Genomic DNA, 21,695 nt, shown 5'->3' on the forward strand with positions numbered 1-21,695 from the left:
AAAGCTCAACTCCACACTCTCTATTTCTGAATTGAGAAAGCTCCTCGGATGAGAAGCGAAACGTCTTCAGCTACAGAATAGAAGTCCGGTTGTTTTTGTTTTTTAACTTTTTTTGAATTTGTGTTTGCAGCTCACAAAGATTCTTTGCTTTTCGTTTCACATGATTGTATCCATGTTTGGATTATGGGGTCCCAAGAATTAAGAAATGCACAACAAACACATGCCCATTAATTTCAGAATTTTTATTTAGTCTTGTAGACCAAAGACAAATAAATGAACTAGGAATATAATTTACAGATGATCAGGGATGAGAACAGAGATTAGTATCCTGTATTATAATGAGAAATTGTTCATTTATTCAACTTCAGCATGCTTTTAAAATGAAATCTCAACCACAGTTACAGATTCTCAACCCTTTTGTTCTGCTCTCACACTTTTGTCTCGTCAGATTGAACAGTAAGGTCTTGATAATACGTTTTGAAACCAGTTTTGAAAACAGGATTTTGTTCCGTTTCCCTGATAAATTGTTGTGAACCACTTTCAGCCGAGTGTTTGGGGAACACTTCATGTTGTTTGTACACTTCTCTCTTGAAGCCCAGCCAAGGTGTTCAGTAATGCAATTTGCAGGTTCCACCTCCCTGCCCCTGATGGGTTGTCAGTGATGGAGCCTGTGGTTGCCTAGCAACATTGGCTGTTTGTTTCAGTGATTCATTCTTAGCCACTGAGTGTGTTTATAGGTGCAATGACACCCTAGGTGTAGTTTTTTTGTAATATTCTGATGGTGGGTTGCACATGTAAACATCCTATTCTGCTTTCAGAAACCTAAATTATTTTTTATGCAGATAAAAAAAACTGTGAAAACCTGAAAACAATTTGGGTTTCTAAATGCATATTTTCTACAAGTGGAAATAGTCTTTGGTAATAGTATTAAAAATAGGCCTTGAATGACCATATAGAAATAATCACGGTTTTTAATGTTTTTAGTTGTTAGGTTTTCAGTCACCATAAGACATATAAAAGTATGGATCCTGAATGTAATTTGTCTGAGCCAAGGGAAGTGAAGCTGCAGAAGGTGAAAGGTAGTTTAAGGGATGGATTTCAGAAAGCAGTAAGAAGAGCCAGAGCTTGAACAGAAAGACTTAGCTGTACTTGGTCTCCCCTCCAGGCAGATTCAGGAAACCAGTTTCACCCCACCACCTCCCAGCCACCCACACTATCCTAGCTTCCCTGAATGTGCGGCCTATTTTCCCTGTCAAGGTGGCGTCCCAGATTCAAAGTTTCACCAAATGAGTGAAACAGTGAGGGAAGGGGATTATATCGAGGAGGATGTGGAGGATGGGGGTGTCACTCAGGTCTATGTGAATCTCTCCTCCTCTCTAAAACCATGATGCTGTGCCCAATTATTCAATTGAAACCTGTCCTACTTAAAGAAACAGTGCAAATCTTTTAAAGTGGGTTTTTGTGGAAGTCTTATCAACAGTTAATATCTTACCTGTGGTACAAATCTCTTTGAATGACCTCAGTTTAGAGAAATAGATGCTGCGTTCCATTTACCTGACTTAGCCATATTGTTCCAGTTGCAAAAAAACAGTAGGATTTGTTAATTGATCAGGCTAACTACCATTAGGAATACAACTCAGTAACAATGGATTTCTGCACATTCAAATATTGTAGCAACATATTCACTCATAGTGGTTAAAGTACTATATGTGACTAGATTACTATGTTATGAACTGATAAGAGTGAAAGAAAAGTTTTTTTTTAACTGCAGCTATCACAGCTTTTCAAGCACAAGTCAGGCATATTTCTTTCAGTTTCTGATGATTTTTTTTTCCAACAAGGAACTTGGAAATTCTGACTTCTGGTTACAAATGGAATCCAACAGGAGTTTAAGTCTGACTGGATTGAAGAGCTAATGGCTAGTCTGAGCGGGGCTAAGACCAAAGTGGATTTCTGGCATCCTTGCACGACTTCAGCTTTAAAAATTTCAGGTGGTTCTTGCGAATGCTATTTTTATAAACATGTAAACATGTTGGTTTTGGATTACGCAATCATTTACATAGAATTCTACGGGTATTTGCAGCTGCAAATACAGGCAGCAGCAATTAGCTGTAGCCTGGGGCACTTTCAGCAGGGACATCAAAAATTTCTGTAAGCCACAAAATTAATAGTGGTGAAAAGGTTTATATATATATATATATATATATATATACTTTTTTTTTTTTACATAAACTGTTATAATTTTTTCGAGATTGGAGTTGCTTTAAGGTGGAATTAATCCACTTTGGTCTTGGCCTTGCTAAAACTAACCATCAGCTCATCAGTACGGTCAGAATTAAACTCTGTTTCTCAAAACTGAGGCTGTTCAACAAGCTATCTACAACAAATAAGACATTAATTGTTCATAGCCTTTCCACATAACCCAAACATCTAAACTGTTCCTTTAATGACCTGTAGCAAAATAAGGGGGATAAGATCCTTTTGTTATTTTGATCCAGGAACACTCACTTGTTCAAACAGTTTTTGTATTTAACTCCAGGACATTTTGTGTCTTCCCCCTTTTTTGCTTGCCTATGCAGATGCTCTTTTATTCTCTATTATTCCTGTGTGTATATCTGTGTGCTGCTGTTTGCGTTATTAATTAACCATCAGCGGAGGGGTTCAGCCAAAGCAGAATTCACCCGGGTACAGTTCTTGTCTTCCCAGTGCAAAGGAAATCACTTGGTGCGGAGCTCAAAGAAACAGCTGCGTGTGGCTGCAGGCGGGCACGGCACATGGTGCCTATTATACCGCTGCACATCCCCGAGTCAGATCGGTTATTATGAAACGCCGCACTCGTCGGTGGTTCATTCAACATGATGTTTCATCTCGCGGAAGTGGTGCTATAACTTTTATGTGAATACACTTGAGGCTCCGTGCAACCAAATGTCATCAGCCAGCCCTGTGTGTAATCCATTAATTTCTAAAGTGTGACCCAACTGTGAGGTTTTGGTGTGTGAGCATAATATAATCAGTGTTCTTGCTGCAATATGCAGGGCGTTGAATTTGCACCATCGTATTAGAGATGGAAATATCACCAGTGCTCCACCAAAAGCCCGACCTCCTCCCTAATCTTGTTTTTTGTGTGTGTGTGTTTAATTAAATCACCTTGATGAACACAAGCTCACCAGTACACACTTATGCAGCATGTACAGAGCTCATGGGTGTGCTGCATGTAAACACATACCGGCCTTAGCAGAAGTGTATTCTTCCTTGAGGATTTCCTTCAACATGTTAAAATCCAATTAGCTACCCTCCGCTTCCTCCTGTCACTCTTATCAGTCCCCGCTCCTCCGTGGACTCGCACAGGATTTATTAAAAATTTAAGGGCTCCTCTTTGGGGGAGGGATGATATACTGGAAACCCTGCAGCATCAACATAAAGCTGTTTAATAATTCATCTGTGTTGCCTTGTGAAGACACAACATGGACTGTAGCACTTTGGACTTTTTGCAGAATCTAAAAAAAAAACGCTGTAAGTGTTTTGACCGGGACAGCTGCTGTGTTTATCAATCTTCATATTCAAACTCTCTGAACCGACGAATAGGAACTTTGGTAGATTGACTGAAAATATTATTTAGCAATGTACCTTTTTTTTTTTTTTTTTTTACATAAGAAATAAATGCCTAATCTTTAAATAATTGTTCAGCAGTTTGGTGATTGGAACCATAGATGTTGTCATTTTATGACCTGCATCTAATTGTTTCTATTATTCCCTATGCCTGGACTCCTTTTGTTGTCGCCATTAAAGTAGGATTTTTATCTTACAATCAAACGAGGGTTTCAGAGATTGACAGCTAGGAGAATTCCTGTACAGATCAACAATTAACTGTTTGACATGAGTCACAATGGATCTCCTATTTTCATAGAAACTTATCCTTGTTCAGACATCTTTCTAACATCAGTCACAACATTGTTCACACACACAGGAAAAGACACCTTCATCATATACTTTCAAGTATGGGCAGACATTTTTTCGCCAAACATGCTCTAGTGTAGCTTAACGATATCAAAAGCACTCTTTTTCCAGAGAAACTAACAATACCATGCCAATTATTTAAACCTACTTCTTCGACTGACACTAGTTTTTCAGTTTATCTTTAATTCTGTTATGTTTGTGTGTTTTTATGTGTTTTATTATTGTTATAGCTTTTTATTATTACTGGTAATTTATTCATATCTTTGGTTTGTTGCCCTTGAGGTTGAACTCAGACCTACGGGGAGTAAGGAAAAGCAAATAGACGACAGTGCACACATTTCATTTAAATGCATAGCTTTTGTGTGTGTGTGTGTGTCAAAATAGAAGACATCCATTAATGTGCAGCTATCCTTCACTGCAGCTAAATGACCTGATGAACAATGATGCCGTTCACCGGCTACCCTAAGCATTCACATTTAATCACGCCAAATTTGCGTTCTGGTTTCCAAATGGTCTCCGCAGTGTGATGGAAGATTAGTTAACGATTCGGAGTTGTTAGACGGAGCGCAGTGGGGCTGCTGCTCGCCTTCGCAGCTGGTTGGGGTCTGCCAGTGACAGATGGCTCAAACCATGGGGAGAAAATGGTGCCAGCTTCAGCCATTATGATGTTGGACATTTTGAGTGATGTGACCAGGAATTTAGCTAATAATTTACTTTGACTTTATTATTTTTTAATTGACCACAGTAAGGTTTTTGTTGTCGTTATGACATATTTAAACAAAACAAAAACAATGATACAGACTGCTGCAGATTAAAGGATTCTGTATCACTCGTCTTGGACTGTAGTGTTGTACAGCTTTGTTTGTTCTTTTCCCCGTCCTGCCCATCTGCAGGGTGTCCAGGTGTCGCTGAGAGATATTTTCAGCCCCCTGCATGGGTGCTACTCCCCAACACTACCTTAGACAGTACTGTGGGACTACTTGTTTGAAATCACAAGCTATAGCAGTCATTCTGTACACTTTATCAATACTGGGCTGTTTTTCAGCTTGTGCAACAATTCTTGGCTGAGAGTCATATCATTTTCCCCACATGGCCACAGAAATTCTAACTTTCTCCCCATAAAGTGGGTATATTAGATATAGAAGCTGTCAACCTGAAATGTTTACCTTATTTCATTTGTGTATACCTAATGCATTTGATTGCTAAAAACATGCCTGTTTATTATTGGCTTTATTTGTGTGAAATTTGTTTTGCTAATAATTTGGGTTATATGCCCTTAAGTTGTATCAAAACCCATATTTCTTTGTTTGTAATGTGTCATTTTGTCCAATCAGAGCTGCCGGAGAACTGGACGGACACCAAGGAGACGTTGCTGGAGGGGATGGTGTTCAATGTGAAGTATCTGGGTATGACTCTGGTGGGCCAGCCGAAAGGAGAGGACATGGCGTCGGCTGCTATTCACAGAATCGTTGCCACGGTGAGTCTCCTCTCCTGTCTCCATTAATTGCGTGATGTGTTATGTTAGAAAATAATGTTGTAAGAATAATTTTGCTAGCAAGATAAGCATCATCATTAGCAATGTGAAATGTCAATAGCACTCATATTTTTTTTTCCCACATTCCCAGGTGGAAGTGTTTTCCTTTCCTCACATTGTGATATCTGAATCACTTTGTTAGGCCCCGTCTCAGCCAGAGATAAAAAAACAAAAGCAGTAATTTTAAAAGGAATTGCATCTAAAGCCACAGTTGATGTCTTGTTGGGAATGAGTTGGAACTACCTTAGAAATTATTAAAAAATGTTCAGAATTGTTGGTAATATTTAATGTGATGATATTGTAAAATTTATGAGCGAGTTCACGAAAAAGCTGTAACCACCCAATCCCCCCCCCCTCCACCGCCGAATTGATATGAAATGTGTCTGAATATAACCACAGTAGTTGATTTTTAGCAAACCTAATCTGCATATCATATTCAGCCAATTTATATTAATGAATGAGTCTCTTTCAGTCTGTCTTGCAGGACAAACTTCTGAGTCATTTCTAGAGAAATATAATTAAAATGTTCCTCACAAACATCTGTTTACCTTCAAACTGATTTAATAAGCAGAGCTGTGATGTTTTTTATGCTGATATTCTGATTGGACTCTTCTGTCCTCGTCATTTGAGAAGTTAAATGAGGAGCAGCAGCTCAGTGCACAAACCTACGCACAGAGACATGAGGAAGATTATCTAATAGCAGCCCTCCTTTACATGTCAGCACTCTGAGCTAAAGTTTAACTCTTTTTTTTTTTTGGTAGCTTTTTTATGAACAAACTTAAGTTTTTCAGACTATAGCTTCACACTATTACTTCAAATTTGAACCTAACTGGTATCTTCTTCAAGGTTTGTGGTTAAATACTCAGGTTTAGGTCTTTTTCTAGGTATTGATTAGGAATAATTTATGTTTATGAAGTGAACATATTTAGACATTTTTATCCAGTTTTCAGTTTATCTTGTTTTCTTCTTGTTATAATCCATATCACATGGCCATAGATGAGGGTTGGACAGTAGTTGGACCAGTAAATGGAGAGTTGTGCCTTTTGTCTCAGCTCCTTCTTCAACACAACGGACAGGATCAACTCCTTCAGTACTACAGACAAGGCCCCAATCCATCAATCCATCTCCCTCTCCCTCCCACCATCACTCATGAGCAAGACTCCTAGATACTTGAACTCTTCAGGTTGAGGCAAAGATTCACTCCTGACTCAGAGGAAGCATTCCACCTACGTATTTTTTCCAACTCTCATTTCAGTAGCGTCACACTCAGCTGGTAAACACTCAAATGCACCATTAGCATCTAAAATGAACGTCCAAAATTTACTGACATAGTAACTATTGATGATGCCTAAAAGAGTTAAAAAGACAAGTTTGAGTGAGGAAAAGAATGGTTCAATGCTGGCTTTATTGTCAGAGCACCAGGTTTTCAGTGGGGTTCAGGTGTGAATGAAGGACCATTAGATAAGGACCCTCTCATGGGCAGCCCAATCTCCGGACCTGAACCCCACTGAAAACATCTGGAATGTGACCTCTGAACTGTTTTGCTTCAGCAGTAGCAAAAGGTCACCAAAGACTGGTGGAGAGCATGTCAAGAAGCATGAAAGCTGTGGTTAAAAATCAGGGTTAGTGCACCAAATGTTGATTTCTGATCTCTTCCCAAGTTAAAACATTACTATCATGATGTCTAAAATTAAATACATTCTTGTTTTTTGGCATTATTTAAATCCTGAAAACACTCAATGTTTTCTGTTATCCTGACCATTTGTCATATTCTGCAAATAAATGCTCTAAATAATATTTATATTTGAAATTTGGAAGAAATGTTGTCAGAAGATTATAGAATAAAATAAAAATGACTTAGACAGATACTTTAAAAAAAGTAAAATAAGAGGAAATCAGAAAAACAAATAATTTTGCAGAGGTCTCTGAATTTGTTATAGAGCTTTATATTGTTTGAAGACCATAAACTACAGAGTGAACTGGAAGTCAGGTGTTAGGGTTAGATGTTAGTTTTTTTATTATTATTCTGTATAATAAAAGTGCAGCTTTCAAAGAACTGATGTGATGCTACTCAGCAACACAGAACTACACAGGGAATTCCTGAGCATACCTGCTCTTACCAATTTCAAATGCTGTCAGTTTTCAAAGGGCTGGTTGTGAAACTGCAAACCTATTCATTCATTTAATCCAGTCAATTTGCAGACATCTGAAGACCCCGGTTATTTGCATGATTTATGCGTGACAAACCTATACGTTCTCTTTTTTGTACCTGTTCCTTTTCAGATTCCCATGCATATTCATTTGACACCACGGTTCTATGCTGTTGAAGGCTTCCTTTTCCAAAAGAACCACCTGGAACAGACATCTAATCAAAACCCCCCCACTTCTCAATTGAAGCCTGTACCGAACCTAATGGCAGGATTAAAATGCAGTTGATTTCCACCAAGACAAAAAAAGAAACTTTTTGTCTTTGTATGTTCCCTTGGAAACCAGTCAACCCAAACGGGGAGAACTGAACGCATTTGTGACTTTTCCATCTGCGACATGCTTCAGTCAGACTTGATAACACAAGGCAGAGGGACCAAACATGTAGAAGAAAGCTGAACTTGGCATATCTCAAGCTGACAGATTGGGTTTTGCCTGGTGGCATGACACTAGTAACATGACAGCAGAAATTGTAGCTGCTTCTGACTGAGCCACAGTCCTACAGTCTGTTACGGCACCCTTTTCCCTTTCTTATCAGTGCAGTTTTTCCCATATTGAACATTTTTAAGGCTTAAGCAGAATCTACTTTTCATTATCACCGTCTCAAGAGACTTTTGGTCCCTACAGCCAACCCTGACATCATTTTTTTGTCCTTCAGAAGTCCTAGTTTGCTTAAGTAACAATGCCTCTGCATCACAGGCCTTTATATCACCACTTACGAAAATATAAGAGTTCCCACTCAGATTAATTTTCGTAAAACACTAAGTATCTGGATTATTTCTCTTTTTTGGTTCATTTCTCTCATTTTGGTTCTTTCACAGTTCCTCTCACTCACAATTGAACTGCATAGTAAAGACGTCACTGTCATTGTCAACAGGCACTATCAAAGACCACAAGCTCAGCACTACAGCTAAATTTGCTAAAACTCCAGATGGTGCAAAGCAGCAGGGGGAGTCGGTGGCTGCCAGCCCGACCTCGAGCGCTCATTGTGGGTTACACATTGCAGCATTCCTCCCCCAGTTCTATCGTCTTTTTATAAATTCCATAGTACATTTCTGGGACAAAGCAAGCTGTATGATTTTGCTCAGCGGTGCATTGTCAGAGCTGAGGTGTTTTTGGTTGTTCACTCAGAAGTAATATCATTTTTATATTCATGTCAGTCTGGCAGGCTGGCTCTGTGTGTGTACCTGAGGCAAATTTTTCTCCCTCTGATTTTAATTTGTGTGAGTTTTTTTTAAAAAAAGAATGTATTTCTTATCTACAGGCCAGAGCCGGTGCGAAGAAGTTTCGGAAAGTAACGCTGACGGTGTCACCAAAAGGCATTATCATCACAGACACAGAGACTGCAGATCTAATAGAGAATGTCTCCATATACAGGTACGTTTCAACTCTATGCATGCCAGTTCTTTTAAGAAATTTTACTTTTCAGCTTTCATGTAGAACCTAGCGTATACTAGCAGCAAAGACCGAGTGACTCAGCTCATTCTTTCTTGTGAGTCTGAACGATTCTTGACAGCAGAATCACTACCTGAGTCTCAACTCTTTAGATTTCTTTGTTACTCCTGATTGAATGTGGTGCAGATGGTTGCTGTTCGGATTTAGTGATATGTGAAATAAAAAAAAAAAAATCTTTCTTATTAAAATTCAAGATCCTAAACTTCATTCTCCCACCAGAATTCAAGATGTCAGATTTGCTTCATGCAACATTTCCAGCCTTAGAACGAAAGACAATATAAAATCCATTAAGACTAAATTACTTAGGACAAAGCTTAATTGTGGGGGAGAAAATCCATAATGGACAGCATTATATGCATTTTTATTTATTGAAGCAATTACCTTGAGAGGCAGTTAAAATACATCAAGAGCAATCCAAATTGTATACCTCCATTGATGCAAAACTCCACGTCCACATCCAGATAGAGAGAAAATATTCTTCTAAAGTGGCACAGTTTTTAAAGTCTTTTATATAAATTAGTCCGTAATGTTTTGAGTTATTATTCTAATAATCAAACTATATTAATCACACTACCTCCTTAGCAGAGGGAAGGTAATCCACAGTATATTATTTCACCCACATCCTTTTATCTGGGATGCAGAGCCTGTCACACCAGCTGGAAAATATATCATGTGTAAATTGTTTTCAGGTATATTTTATTCTGACAATTCTGAATCAAAAGTGGTGGCATGTATCTGATCCAGTTTATCTACTTTTGTTGTTAATCGTTCAGTTGAAATTTTAAAGCAAAGAAGTGGATTTATTTTACCTTTTCGTTTCCTCTCTCCGACTCCTTTTTCTAGATTAAACTTTTTTTCCCCCTAGAACTGTTGTGGATGACTTTATTGTCCATTAACATAAAATGGGAATTCATTTTTATATATATTATAGCAAGTCAAAAGTTGAACAAAATTCCTAAAAATCATACAAAAAAATGCACAAGTAAAAACAATAAATACACATACTCCTACATAAACATTCGGTATATATCACCAAACACAGGGCATATGCATACCAACATCTATAAATCCAAAATAAAACAAACTGTTTCTCTTAGTTAAGTTGAACCTGTAAGGGCTGGTCAGTAGTCATTCATTGTAGAGTCTCTGTTACAGTCTATAACCCCATGTCAATGTAAGCCCATCTATTTCAGCACCTTCTAACAAATTCATGAAGAATTTGTGCACATTTTATACGGTGTAATGTTGCTCTGTCCAATAGACTGGGTCTTGTTTTTTAAAGGTTAGTGTAAATGTCAAAGACAGAGAATGCGTGTCCATGTAAATAGATATATTTGTTGTGTGTGTGTGTGTGTGTGTGTGTGTGTGAAGATGCATAGATCCAAAACCTCTTTGATCCACCTTATCAATGGTAGCAGACCACAGACCAGGGGTACCAGCTCTGTCCCCAATCTCCTTCTTTTCTCTGTTTATTGTTCTCTTCTCTCCTTCCATTTTATATTACTCAGAGAGACCCCCCCCCCCACCCCCACTCCCCCCTTCCTTTTTTATTTCTTGCTGAGATTACAAAAAACCCGATAACTAATTGCTCATTTTGGAAATCGTGCTCCCAATCATTGCTGACACTCCAAAGTCATGATGCAAGGAGAGGACCACACACGGCGCTTGGGCCAACTGAGGATAGATTTATCCTCTATTATAAGACCCCACCCCCATCTCGCTGAAGCCCTCCAGTCTCCTTTCTTTTTCTTTCTTTTTTTTTTTTGCACATAAACCGTTTGTGGGAAGACGGCAATTGGAGGGTGAAAGGAGACAAGCGGAGAGATAAGAAAGGATCAAATCATGCGTGTGCTTAAAAGTATGTAGCATCTAAAGAGGAAATGACTTGAATGTACTCTGTGTGTGTTTGTGTTGGTAGATGCCTCAGTTTATTGGTGGATCTATGAGCGTGCAACAAACACATTCAGTATGTACGTACATTTGTGTGTTTTTAAAGTTAATTGTGCATTCCTTCTGTCTATAAGCTGGGCTGTTTCCCTCAGGGAAAGCTTAGCAGGGGAGTTAAAAGAAGACATCAAGGGAAGGCGCTGGATATGAAAGACCCCCCACCCCACCCATGACCCTCTCATTGCATCCTTCCACACCCAAACACCCACCCAGGAACAATGCATTTTCAGCTTCCATTAGCAGCATCTAGGTTTACCTGTGCTCTTTTGATTTCACAGCCTTTGCAGTTACATTTTAACAGTGCATCTGATTTGCTGCACAAGAGACTTAGATTGTGTTAAGCTTAATTCTTTTGTTTTGTTTTTTTTTTTCCACATGAGCTGTTTTGCCTTACAGTGTTTCTGTATTTCTGTCAGCAAGAATTAGACTGAGAGCTAGACCACAAGAGGACAATAACACTGGATTCAAACGACAATATTGGCTGTAAAAGTGTTTTTATTCATGAAGTTAATGTTTGTGGTGTTGATGTTAGGGCCGGTCATAATTCAAACGTATTTCTCAAAAGAGCCATGTACAACAGGTAAGATGCAGCCACTTTCTGGATCTCCTGGACAAGTGGCTGCATTGATTTTTTTTTTTTTTTTAGTACAGACTGCTTTAAAGAAGCTTTCATTTACTGTAAAAATGTGACTTAAGTCTAGATCTTGAGAACTAACAGTTCTAACAGAGTTGTTCGTATTCCTGGCTCTTGTGAAAACATATTTAATTTTAAACCCACTGACACTGATCCTCGCAGTGAGAGGCACATTGTGAGGGTGTCCGGCCTCCATCTGGACTTGTGTTAATCATTCAGATTCTCACGGGAGGATGATGGTGACCGAGCAGAATATCAATCAGCAAAAACACGCAGGTCAGGGAAAAAGGAGGTGAAATGCTGACTGACAGCCCACCTGCTAATAATGCATGCTGCTCCGACACGCTGTTAAAATGTGTCTGATCTATGAAGTGTGATTACAGAATGTGACAGCGCTCAGAAACATTCAGAAAAAATGCATTGTTAATGTTGTGACAATGATTATTTATTTTTTAGGAATACAGCTTTGTTTACTAAATTCCTTTCCACTGGAAAGGTTTTTTCTTTTTCATTTTCACACAGATATTTCACTTAAAGTAGAACAGAAATAGCAGTTTGTTATTATTTTTGCTTGTTTTTTTTTAATAAACAGCAGGCCCGTTTTTATTCAGCTTATCCTGAAAGTTTGACGCTTTGATGTACGAAGTTCTGTTCAGGCTTTGCTCTGTAAATATTTAAATATTTTCCAATATTATTCACTGTCTGCCTCACAAGCACCGGTGCTGTACGTGGAGTGAAGATGAAAGGCTGACAGTCCGGAGGGGCCCTTCGGAGAAATGATGCAGCCTGACAGCTCAGCCTCTGTTGTTCAAGCTCGGCGTGATACTGTCAATTATCGTTTTTTTTGTTGTTTCAAGCTGAAGGCCACAGCTGTGAATGAGGTTCAGTGTGTCATCCCATAAGTGGCACTTGTTAAAATATTTATTTTTGACTGATTGGTCTTAATAGAGAAAACTTAAGGATTTTTAAACAAAAATAGGACTTTTAAAATGCATATTCCTTTGATTTATATTTTCCCTTTTCTCAGTTATCTAATAAAACATGGAACCAGCTGCAGTAATGGGATTGGGTTATTTCATGCACAGTTCATTGCTGATGTCACACATTCTTTCTGATGTATATACAGTATTTAGGACGCTGGCTAATCAGTCATGGAGTGCATGTGCACTGACCCATTTGCTCATTTTGCACATGAACATATGTTTTGTTTCCTCGCTGTATAGCCCAGTGTGGTGCAAATGCTTTACTGTTGCGAGCTGGTGCATTTTTAAATCTCGTTTGTACCTTCAAAGGAAAAAATTTGGCACACCTTGGGACCAAAATGTTCTCATCGAACACAATCATATAAACTCACATCTTTGTTTTATTTAGATCGCAAGAAATAAAAGAGAAATAAGCATCATAAAGACTTGTCCAGAGAGTTGGAAAGAATGCTACTTTATAACTTTAATACAAAATAATTATTATTATTTGATTTCTCTAATAAGAAGTATTTTATAAGCCCTAAGTAATGTTGCTTACAGCTCAACAGAACAATTATTATTAACAATATTTTGTACCACTTTTTTTTTTAGTTTTTTAGTTTTTATTTTTTAGCACACAAACACCAAAATGCTATCAGTTCAAGGCTTTAGGGTCCAGTGTATAATATTAATGGCAATATTTTGGCAGAATTACAGTTACATATTTATATTTGGCCCGTGTTTTTGCATTTGTTTGTAGAATTATCTAAATATCTCCTGAACCACTGGACTCATATTTTGCTGAAACTCTCAGAAAGTAATAACTGGATGCACATCTACAGTTGAACTTTGGAAGTTACCCTCATTCAATATGGCCGCCACAGCCAATTGACCTTTGAAAACACCAAAATGTCTACAGCTGATTTAGGATTACAGATATTGAGCTCAAATTTGTAGCTGAGAGCCATCCACAAAACATACTCTGAGCACTTAACTGATCCCATGAGATCTTTGTTTAAAACTGCTGATAACAAATGAATTCAAGCCTGTCTGTTAGCAAAATATCTCCTGAACCACTGGACAGATTTTAATGAAACTTTCAGAAGGTAATCAATGGACGTTTAGTTCCTTAGAAAGAGCTATTTGTCTGTAGATTTTGTGCCAGCTTCCCGTTTCAACCTTCCATCATGTTTCTGCACTGCATTAGTGTTGTAGGCCAAAACATAAAGCAAACAATGACTTGCACTTTTATTTATTTATTTTTATTATTATTATTATTATTATTATTGTCACTTGAGGTTGGAGAAAATGTCAGAAGTAAAATCGTCACAGAGTTTGTATCAAGCAGCTGCATCACTCTGGTGGAGTCCCGCTTGTTTTGGGATCTTAAATAGGTCAAAGCTCTCAGCTTTTTCTCTGCTCACATTTATGCATTTACAGCCCAAATATAAGTTTGACTGTGGGGGAGAGCAGTGTGTCCTGGGCATTGCTATGTGGGTCATGCATCAGTGTTGCAAGCCAGCAAACAATCCGAGATGGAGACGTGAGCGCTGCTGATTTCATGCTTGTTAGCTGATCTGAGAAATTACTTCATTTCTCGCGCCCTCCCCCCTCCCCTTTGAAGCGGGGCTGCTAATGAGTGTCAGCCATCCACAAATCCGCTTTCGCATCCAGTTTACAAGTTAATGTAATGATGGCAGATTATACAGGGATCCACCCAGTGCAGAATTGATTCATCTGGTGTCATGTCTTTAAAGACCCTTCCCGTTGCAGGAAAAACTCTGACTTTAGTTTTTTTTTTTAGGCTTTACAGCTGCCATATGGAGAGGAAAGGCACCCAATTGTCCTTGCGCTGGGAAAAGTAAAGTGCGCGTTTAGTGACAAAGGTCAAGTGCGTCGCTGGCTGTGGCTCATTTCCACATCTATTTAAAGCTCCAAACATGACGCACGCTGCGGTTCCAGGTAACAACCTCGGACACGCGTGGACGCTCAAGATCAATACGGCTTCTGATTAAAATCTGACAAAGCAAATCTACTGGCTGCGAGGCTCAGTGAACTAACAGGAGCTCCTGTGGGAGATGAAACGGGTTTCTTTGGTTTCAAATAACCCGTGGAAAAACACAGGGCTGTGACACAATTTGCTGACAACTAAAATTCTTTGAAAAGCATGTACTGGATGCAGGAGAAATCCAGTGTGACTGCTGGAAATGAGCTCTCAAGTGGGATATGGTCACAATGAAGATCAATTTGTTACTGGAGACTTTTCACCTTCTTTCGGCAGCATAAATCCTTATATTTAAGTAAAACTTATTTCCTCTGCATAGGACATTTTTGTATGGCTGAACGGAAGCAATATATTGTATAACCACAAAAAAAGTTTTTTTCCTACTGATCTCATGCAATTGCTGTAATCCCTGGTTTTAAAAAATATATATTTTTTTTCCATTCATTCAACAGTTTTATATTTTAAATTTTTAAAGAAAAACATCACAGATATAACACAAAGCTATTTTACTGGCCAGATTTCTGGAGGTTATTTGGTTGTTCCCTGTCAATGCTTGGGTGAGTATAAAGAAAATAGAAAGGAAGCATACAGATGGAACAAGGAAGGGGTAAGCAGTGCGCTTAATAAAAAGAGATAATGTGATGGATGAGATGAAATGAGATAAGATCAACTGAGATCGTATAAGACAAGATAGGATAAGATCAGATCACATGAAATCAGATAAGCTGAGATAAGACAAGATAAGATGGATAGAAACATCAGTCAGTGTTTGTAACCAAAATGTAAGAAATCAAAGTGAAGAAAATTATATTTATATCCCTAAACATGAACTGCACACCATCATTAGCACCAAAAGAGAAGAAAACAATGTTTCAGTGTGATGGAAAGCAGCAGCAATGGATGGATTTGACGAAGTGATTTTAAGTGATAAAAATAACCCAAATATCTGATAGCTGCGTTAAACGAGGAGATAATGCTGGAACCTTTGTGTGGTGCAATACAATAAAACATGATAGGAAAGAAACAAATTCACACATGGTACGTGTGCTGTTGCATGTCAGGTTAATTATGATGAGAAACATTAGTCAGTGTTTCTACAGACTAGGTTAGGGGATGAGACTGCATCTTATTGCAATGTGAGTTAAAACAAAAGTTTAAAACCTGACCCCCTCCCTTCATTTGCAAAGTTTATATCTCAGAGGAAGGCCAGAGGAAATGCTGCAAACTATAATTTTCTTGTGCTTAAAAAAAGGAAAAGTTGTCTTGTTTCTGTGCATGTGTTGCCATCACACTCATTATAACTAAAACCTTCTGATCTTTGCTTGGATAACTATAAATCCATGCAGCTGTTTTTATAACACCTAATCCACTTCCATACATCCATCTATCCATTTTCTTTACCCGCTCTCCATTACGGGGTCGCAGGGAGCCGGGACCCTATCTCCACCTAATCCTCTTGTTTTACCAAAATATAAAACATTGTTTCTCTCCTCGCTGCTCATTGGTCTCCTTCTGCATCATTCTCAGCCGTGGAGCTTCATCAGTATGTGCAGAAACAGCAGTCTGATGCCTGTATTAGTGTGCGTATTCACATAGAAAAGGTCAGCATATTTGGAAAGTTTCAGCTGAATTTCACATCAGTGCAATACAGCTTTCCTGTATGTGAGCAGTGTGAGTGTTGTTTTTTCTATAGGCTGAAAGACTCGATGTTAAGTTTGCTTTAAGATCTGAATGCAACAAAATGACTCCTTTGTAAATCAACCAATCATGGGTCACCATAAACAGATATATATCGTATGAACAAATATTACTATTAAACTTGAATAACATATTTTTTTCTCTGATTTTTTTTTGTTTTGTTTTCTTCCCCCCCAGAATTTCATACTGCACAGCGGATAAAACTCAGGATAAGGTCTTCGCATATGTTTCTCAGAGTCAGTTCAACGAGACGCTCGAGTGCCACGCGTTCCTCTGCCAAAAAAGAAAAATAGTAAGTAACACCTGAGCAACACCTGTACCCACATCTGTAGATATGTACAGAAAGGTGTCCAATACATCCTGTGAGTCCAGTGGTGTCCAATCCTGGTCCTGGAGGGCCACTATCCTGCATGTTTTAAATCCTTCCCTGATCTTCAGCAGATCTTCAAGTTCTGCAGAAGCCTGGTATCAAACCAAATCAAATCAGATGTCAAAGCAGGGAAACATCTAAAACATGTTGGATAGTGGCCCTCCAGGACCAGGACTGGACACCCTTGTGTTAGTCTAATAAACCTTTAAAGTGAAATCCAAGAATCTGCTGGTGTAGATTCTCAGTCATCCAGGCCATGATAAATTCAAAAAATGATTAAAAAAAACAAAAACAACTGGACCTCTATAGAATAGAAGTCCAGTTGTTTTTGTTTTTTAACCTTTTTTTTTGAAGAAATCTAAGAATCGTGACTGGTGATGGTGTTTGGCTCCATCTTGTGGCAGTTTGAATAATGACACCCCAATGAGCATTTCTCGTGTGAATCAAATTTAAATCAACTCCTGGATATCACTGAATGATCCTTCTTACTTGGAAAGGCTCCCGACAGAGTGAAATGCACTGAAAGTAGCAACCATGAAAAGATTTGTCAGCTAAATCCTAAGAGACGGAGCCTCAGTGCTGTTTTCCATCTCCTTGATTGTTGTCTTAACTGGTTTTAATGCTAATTGGAAAAACAGCAGGGAGTGTGAGCAGCCTGTAACAAAATCCTTTAGTTCTTTAGATTTTTATCAATGTTTTTTGAACTAGCAACTTTAATAAGAAAGGATAATTTTACAGATCTCATTTTACTAATAGAGACCCTAAACAGGCTTTGTTGGTTACTTTTGCAGATGCATCACAGCTTAGTTTAAGCGTAGCTGAATTTTTGACGTTAAAGTCGTCTTTTTCTATTAACCTTTACTAATTTATCCATCATCTTTCCATAAAATGATGATATTTTTTTCAACAAGGTCGAGTAAAAATGTTGTCAATTCCATAATTTACAATCAAGCCTGACGGTTTACTTTCTGAAATGTTTGTTTAATGTTTTTAATTTTAAGGTGAAATGTAGGCGATTATATCTTTGTTTGTGTCTGTGTTTAATGAACAACTTGACAAAAATCTTAGGCCTTGGAGGCATTTTGCTAACATAAACTTTTATATTAAGGTTAAAAGTATACAAAATAAAAGTTCTAACAAAGCATCCTTGGCACCATAAAATGAAATCCATGTTTTCTGATGTGACTTTAGTTCTGCTTGTGTTTCACCGCTGCGTGATTGTTCTCTCTCCCATCTCCAGGCTCAAGCTGTGACGTTAACAGTAGCCCAGGCCTTTAAAGTAGCACTCGATCTGTGGGAGATTGCTCAGGAAGGTAGGACTCGTGGGGTTAAAAGAGGAATTGCAATTCATAACCTTTGAGTTTTGAGCCAACTAGGCCAGAAAACTGGTCAAAAATGTTGCTCGATGTAATGGTTTTTGGGGACATTTCGTGTGTTCAACAGACAAAAGCAAGAAGGCCAGGACCTGCTGTTCCTGCGCTCCGAGCGACGTCCAGACGGAGACGACAGAGAAACAGTGTGTTCCGGCAGGTATGAGGATTTTAAACGACACGTGAGTTTATCTGTGATATCTGTAACTTTGAACTGAGCTGAACGCAGCTACACATGTGAGACTACAAAATGGCCACTGAAAGACCACAGATATACACTATCTATTTTTATCTTTCTTAGATAAACTTTACTTAGCTTAGTTACAAATTCCGAGGAGAAGCCGCCGCTCTGCAGAGTTATTTCATTATCGCCCGCCTCAAAAGGCGATCATGTTTTCGCCCATGTCTGTAAGATTGTGTTCGTTTGTCTGTACCATTAGCAAAATATCTCCATGAACCACTGAACTGGTTTTATAGCAACTTTCATACAGTAATTCTTTGGTTGACATATACAACCTGTTAACTTTTGGAGTCAAAACGATTCAAGATGGCCACCACAGCTAATTGACCTTAGCGACCACAAAAATAGCTGTAACTCATTTTTACAGATATCAAGCTAAACGTTGGTTTGATAGTAGCTGATAATCGTCTTCAGTACTAACACTTGTCACAAGGTTTGGCAATGTTGCATAAAGTTGTGCATAACGTTGTTTAGAAAGTTTGACCAAAGCAGCAGTTACTTTCATTTCCCGTCATGTTATTAGTTTAAAACTCTGGCATGAAAGAAAGTGATGTATTCCCTCAAGGAATGCTCCGCCTTTCATTTTTCTTCCTTTTGCTGTTTGAGTCTCTGACAGTCTTGAACACTCTGTGGTAAAAATGACATTTTATTCCCTGGCATGCCTCTTGTTTTTTTTTCCACTAATCTATATTCATTCTTATGACCTTTACCGGTTATCGTGTGTCCACTTTAATGAGACTTACAAATATCGACAGTCGGAGTCTGAGCTCTCTCCTGCACAGATTTAACCATCACTCGTCACACGCTCTGCGGACAAACCGCCTCATTATGAGTCCCTTATTAAACTTGCAGGGTAACAGTAGACTTCAAGTGGTTTTCAGTGGCCGTGACATTTATAGGTCAAAATGTTTTCCTGCTCCTCAGAGGGTCAAAGGAGCTGCATGACGAGACTTAATTACCTGTTCGTTTCGTTGTTAGTTCGGAGCTGAATTTTCCCAGGTTACTTTAACTTCTGGTCTGGCAGCAGAGAGAAGGAGAGGAGGGTAATGTGAAGCCTTAACTCGCAATGAGAGAAAAGCATGAAACCGTGATTGAGATTCTTCTTAATGCAGTGAAGTCTAAGTGCCCGATATGAAGTTTCACCCTTCAGAATTACAGCGAATTTAAGAAAAAAGAAGCTGTGTCTGGATTTCTCATCATTTTGTCTGTCTCCTGTCCCCAACGTACCATTGTCTTTGCCTTTTTCGTGCTGCGTCAGCCTCTCATCCACACGTGCCGTCCCCCTCCCATCCAGCTGCACATAATAAGCCCGCTGGGATGGAGGAGAAGCTCCGCAGGTCCTTCTTCTCGGCTTCCCTCAGCTCGCTGTCACCCCGCAGTAATCCCACCCGAAGACGACCGATCAAACTCGACTCTTGGGTAGGTCACACACAAAAAAATCCCCATATGCTAAGTTAGCAAACTGACATCTGGAACACCTGCATACTGCCTCTTGTCTTTTTATGTGTATCACCATGGACCACCTCAGCACCTTTTTTCTTACTGATTTAACATGCTGAACAGACATGGGGTCTGTTATTCAAAGAGATCTCTCTGATAGGCTGCGTAGTGTAGTAAATGAACTTCAAAACGTAACAGCAGCCATTGACCTGCTCTGTCCTGTAGTGCCTTTGAAACATGTAAAGCAAACTGGCTCACATACTATGTACTGATTTAGGAAATCACAGTTATCTGTTATTTAAACAGCCCAGATTTATCACTCATCCTAGCGTTCACTTGCAAACATAAAACAGTAGATGGCATCACATCCATTAAAATATCTTTCTACATACTGATTTGTTCATTATAGTGTTATCTGTTTTCCCTGACAGGGTTTACATCTCATTGAGAGAATTTAGTTTAGGACTAAATGCCTTTTTTTTACTGTAACAGAACTGAATGCCATTCATGAGATTAACCTGTATTCGGTGCAGGAATAGTGTTTAAAACAAGAAAGTTCTAGTCATCCACAAATGACCTGATGTTTCATTTGAACAGAATAAGCTTTGGCAAACAACTGAAAGCTTTCATTGAGGCTGAAAGTCCAGAAGCAGCAGGATTTTAATTTGCAGCTCTCCACATGTGTGTGTTAATTTACGTTGTCGTGTCTCGGCAGGATGTGGAGGATGGTCTCGATGACGCGTTCTCAAGGTAACCTTTTCCTGTGACTGCAGGTTTGCAGAGAACAGTGGAAATATTGACTCATGTATTAATGAAAAATGAGTTTTCTGTGGGCACAAAGATTCTCGTCCTCCCATGTAAAGAGAGAAAAATCTATTGAGCCAATATTTCACACGTTTAAAACATCAAAACAGAAACATGTCACCTTTTAAACACAGCTAAAAAAAAAAAATCTAAATTATGATGAATGGCTACTTACACTGGCTACCTTTCAGCAGATTTAAAAAAAGTCTTTAAACTTTGATTTCAAGTCACTTTGCCACAATTAAACCATTGCATTCAGCAGATCTGACTGTTTCTCTTGTTTAACATCAGCTTGAATTACTACAGTGAAAATAAAGTGTGCCTTACATTCCAATGCTTTTTATTTTCTCAGAAAGATAGCAAAATTGCAGTAGATGTGAGATGCTTGGAGGTACCCTAATGTCTAGGTCTGAAATATGGGATATGGACTTAAACACTTGCATGGACTACAGTGATGCCACACTTGTTTGCATGTAAATATGCATTCAGTTATTGAACATGCAGAAGGTTTTAGCCTAATAATCAAATATTTATATATACTATACATGAACAGGATGTACTTTTAAATGTTAACCATGTAATTGATTCTACTGACATACTTGTTCACTTGCCTGCGCTTCCTCCTGCCTTATTACATCTTATTAAACAGCACTATGCTTCAACATGTCTTGTTTTAAATATGTTTATGAATGCATTAACTTTGGCACAATTAACCAAGGTCAAAACCCTAAGCGATAACCCTCCATCCCAAACATTCGTTGGAATATACGGCCAACTTTCCTCATGTTAGCGCCTGCTTAGTTATGTACCCAGCTCTGGTGCATGTGTCCTGCAGTGTTTAGAATGTTAAGTAAATTTTTGCCACGTTTTTTGTTTTGGTCTTGACTTTGTCCTTTAAAGATCCTCACATTTTGCTTGGGCTTTATCTTTTGTTCTGTTAGTTTTTTTGGTTTTCCTAAATCCGTTCTTTTAGTTTATTCATTGTCTTTTTTTTCTGTTCTGGACTGTGTTTGTTTTAGCTCCTCTAACTCATTTTGTGTTGCCTTCTGGTTATTTTCGTTTTTGTTTACATG

The 21,695-nt window shown here is 38.5% G+C and overlaps 1 protein-coding gene across 3 annotated transcripts in view; it reads left to right on the forward strand.

Moving 5' to 3' along the window:
- The window catches only part of si:dkey-71h2.2 (low density lipoprotein receptor adapter protein 1), a 44,917-nt gene that overhangs the window by 16,062 nt on the left and 7,160 nt on the right, over positions 1-21,695 (forward strand). For 2 of the 3 annotated variants that reach the window (XM_025008370.2, XM_017427369.3), the window contains exons 2-8: positions 5,292-5,434; positions 8,961-9,073; positions 16,575-16,689; positions 18,008-18,080; positions 18,211-18,297; positions 19,637-19,797; positions 20,534-20,568. In XM_025008370.2, the coding sequence (XP_024864138.1) occupies positions 5,292-5,434; positions 8,961-9,073; positions 16,575-16,689; positions 18,008-18,080; positions 18,211-18,297; positions 19,637-19,797; positions 20,534-20,568 (727 nt within the window). The remainder of the gene's footprint in view (positions 1-5,291; positions 5,435-8,960; positions 9,074-16,574; positions 16,690-18,007; positions 18,081-18,210; positions 18,298-19,636; positions 19,798-20,533; positions 20,569-21,695) is intronic. The other variant, XM_025008371.2, reaches the window with a different exon arrangement.

This window comes from Kryptolebias marmoratus, linkage group LG19, assembly GCF_001649575.2.
Source record: "Kryptolebias marmoratus isolate JLee-2015 linkage group LG19, ASM164957v2, whole genome shotgun sequence".
NCBI classification, from domain to species: Eukaryota; Metazoa; Chordata; class Actinopteri; order Cyprinodontiformes; family Rivulidae; genus Kryptolebias; species Kryptolebias marmoratus.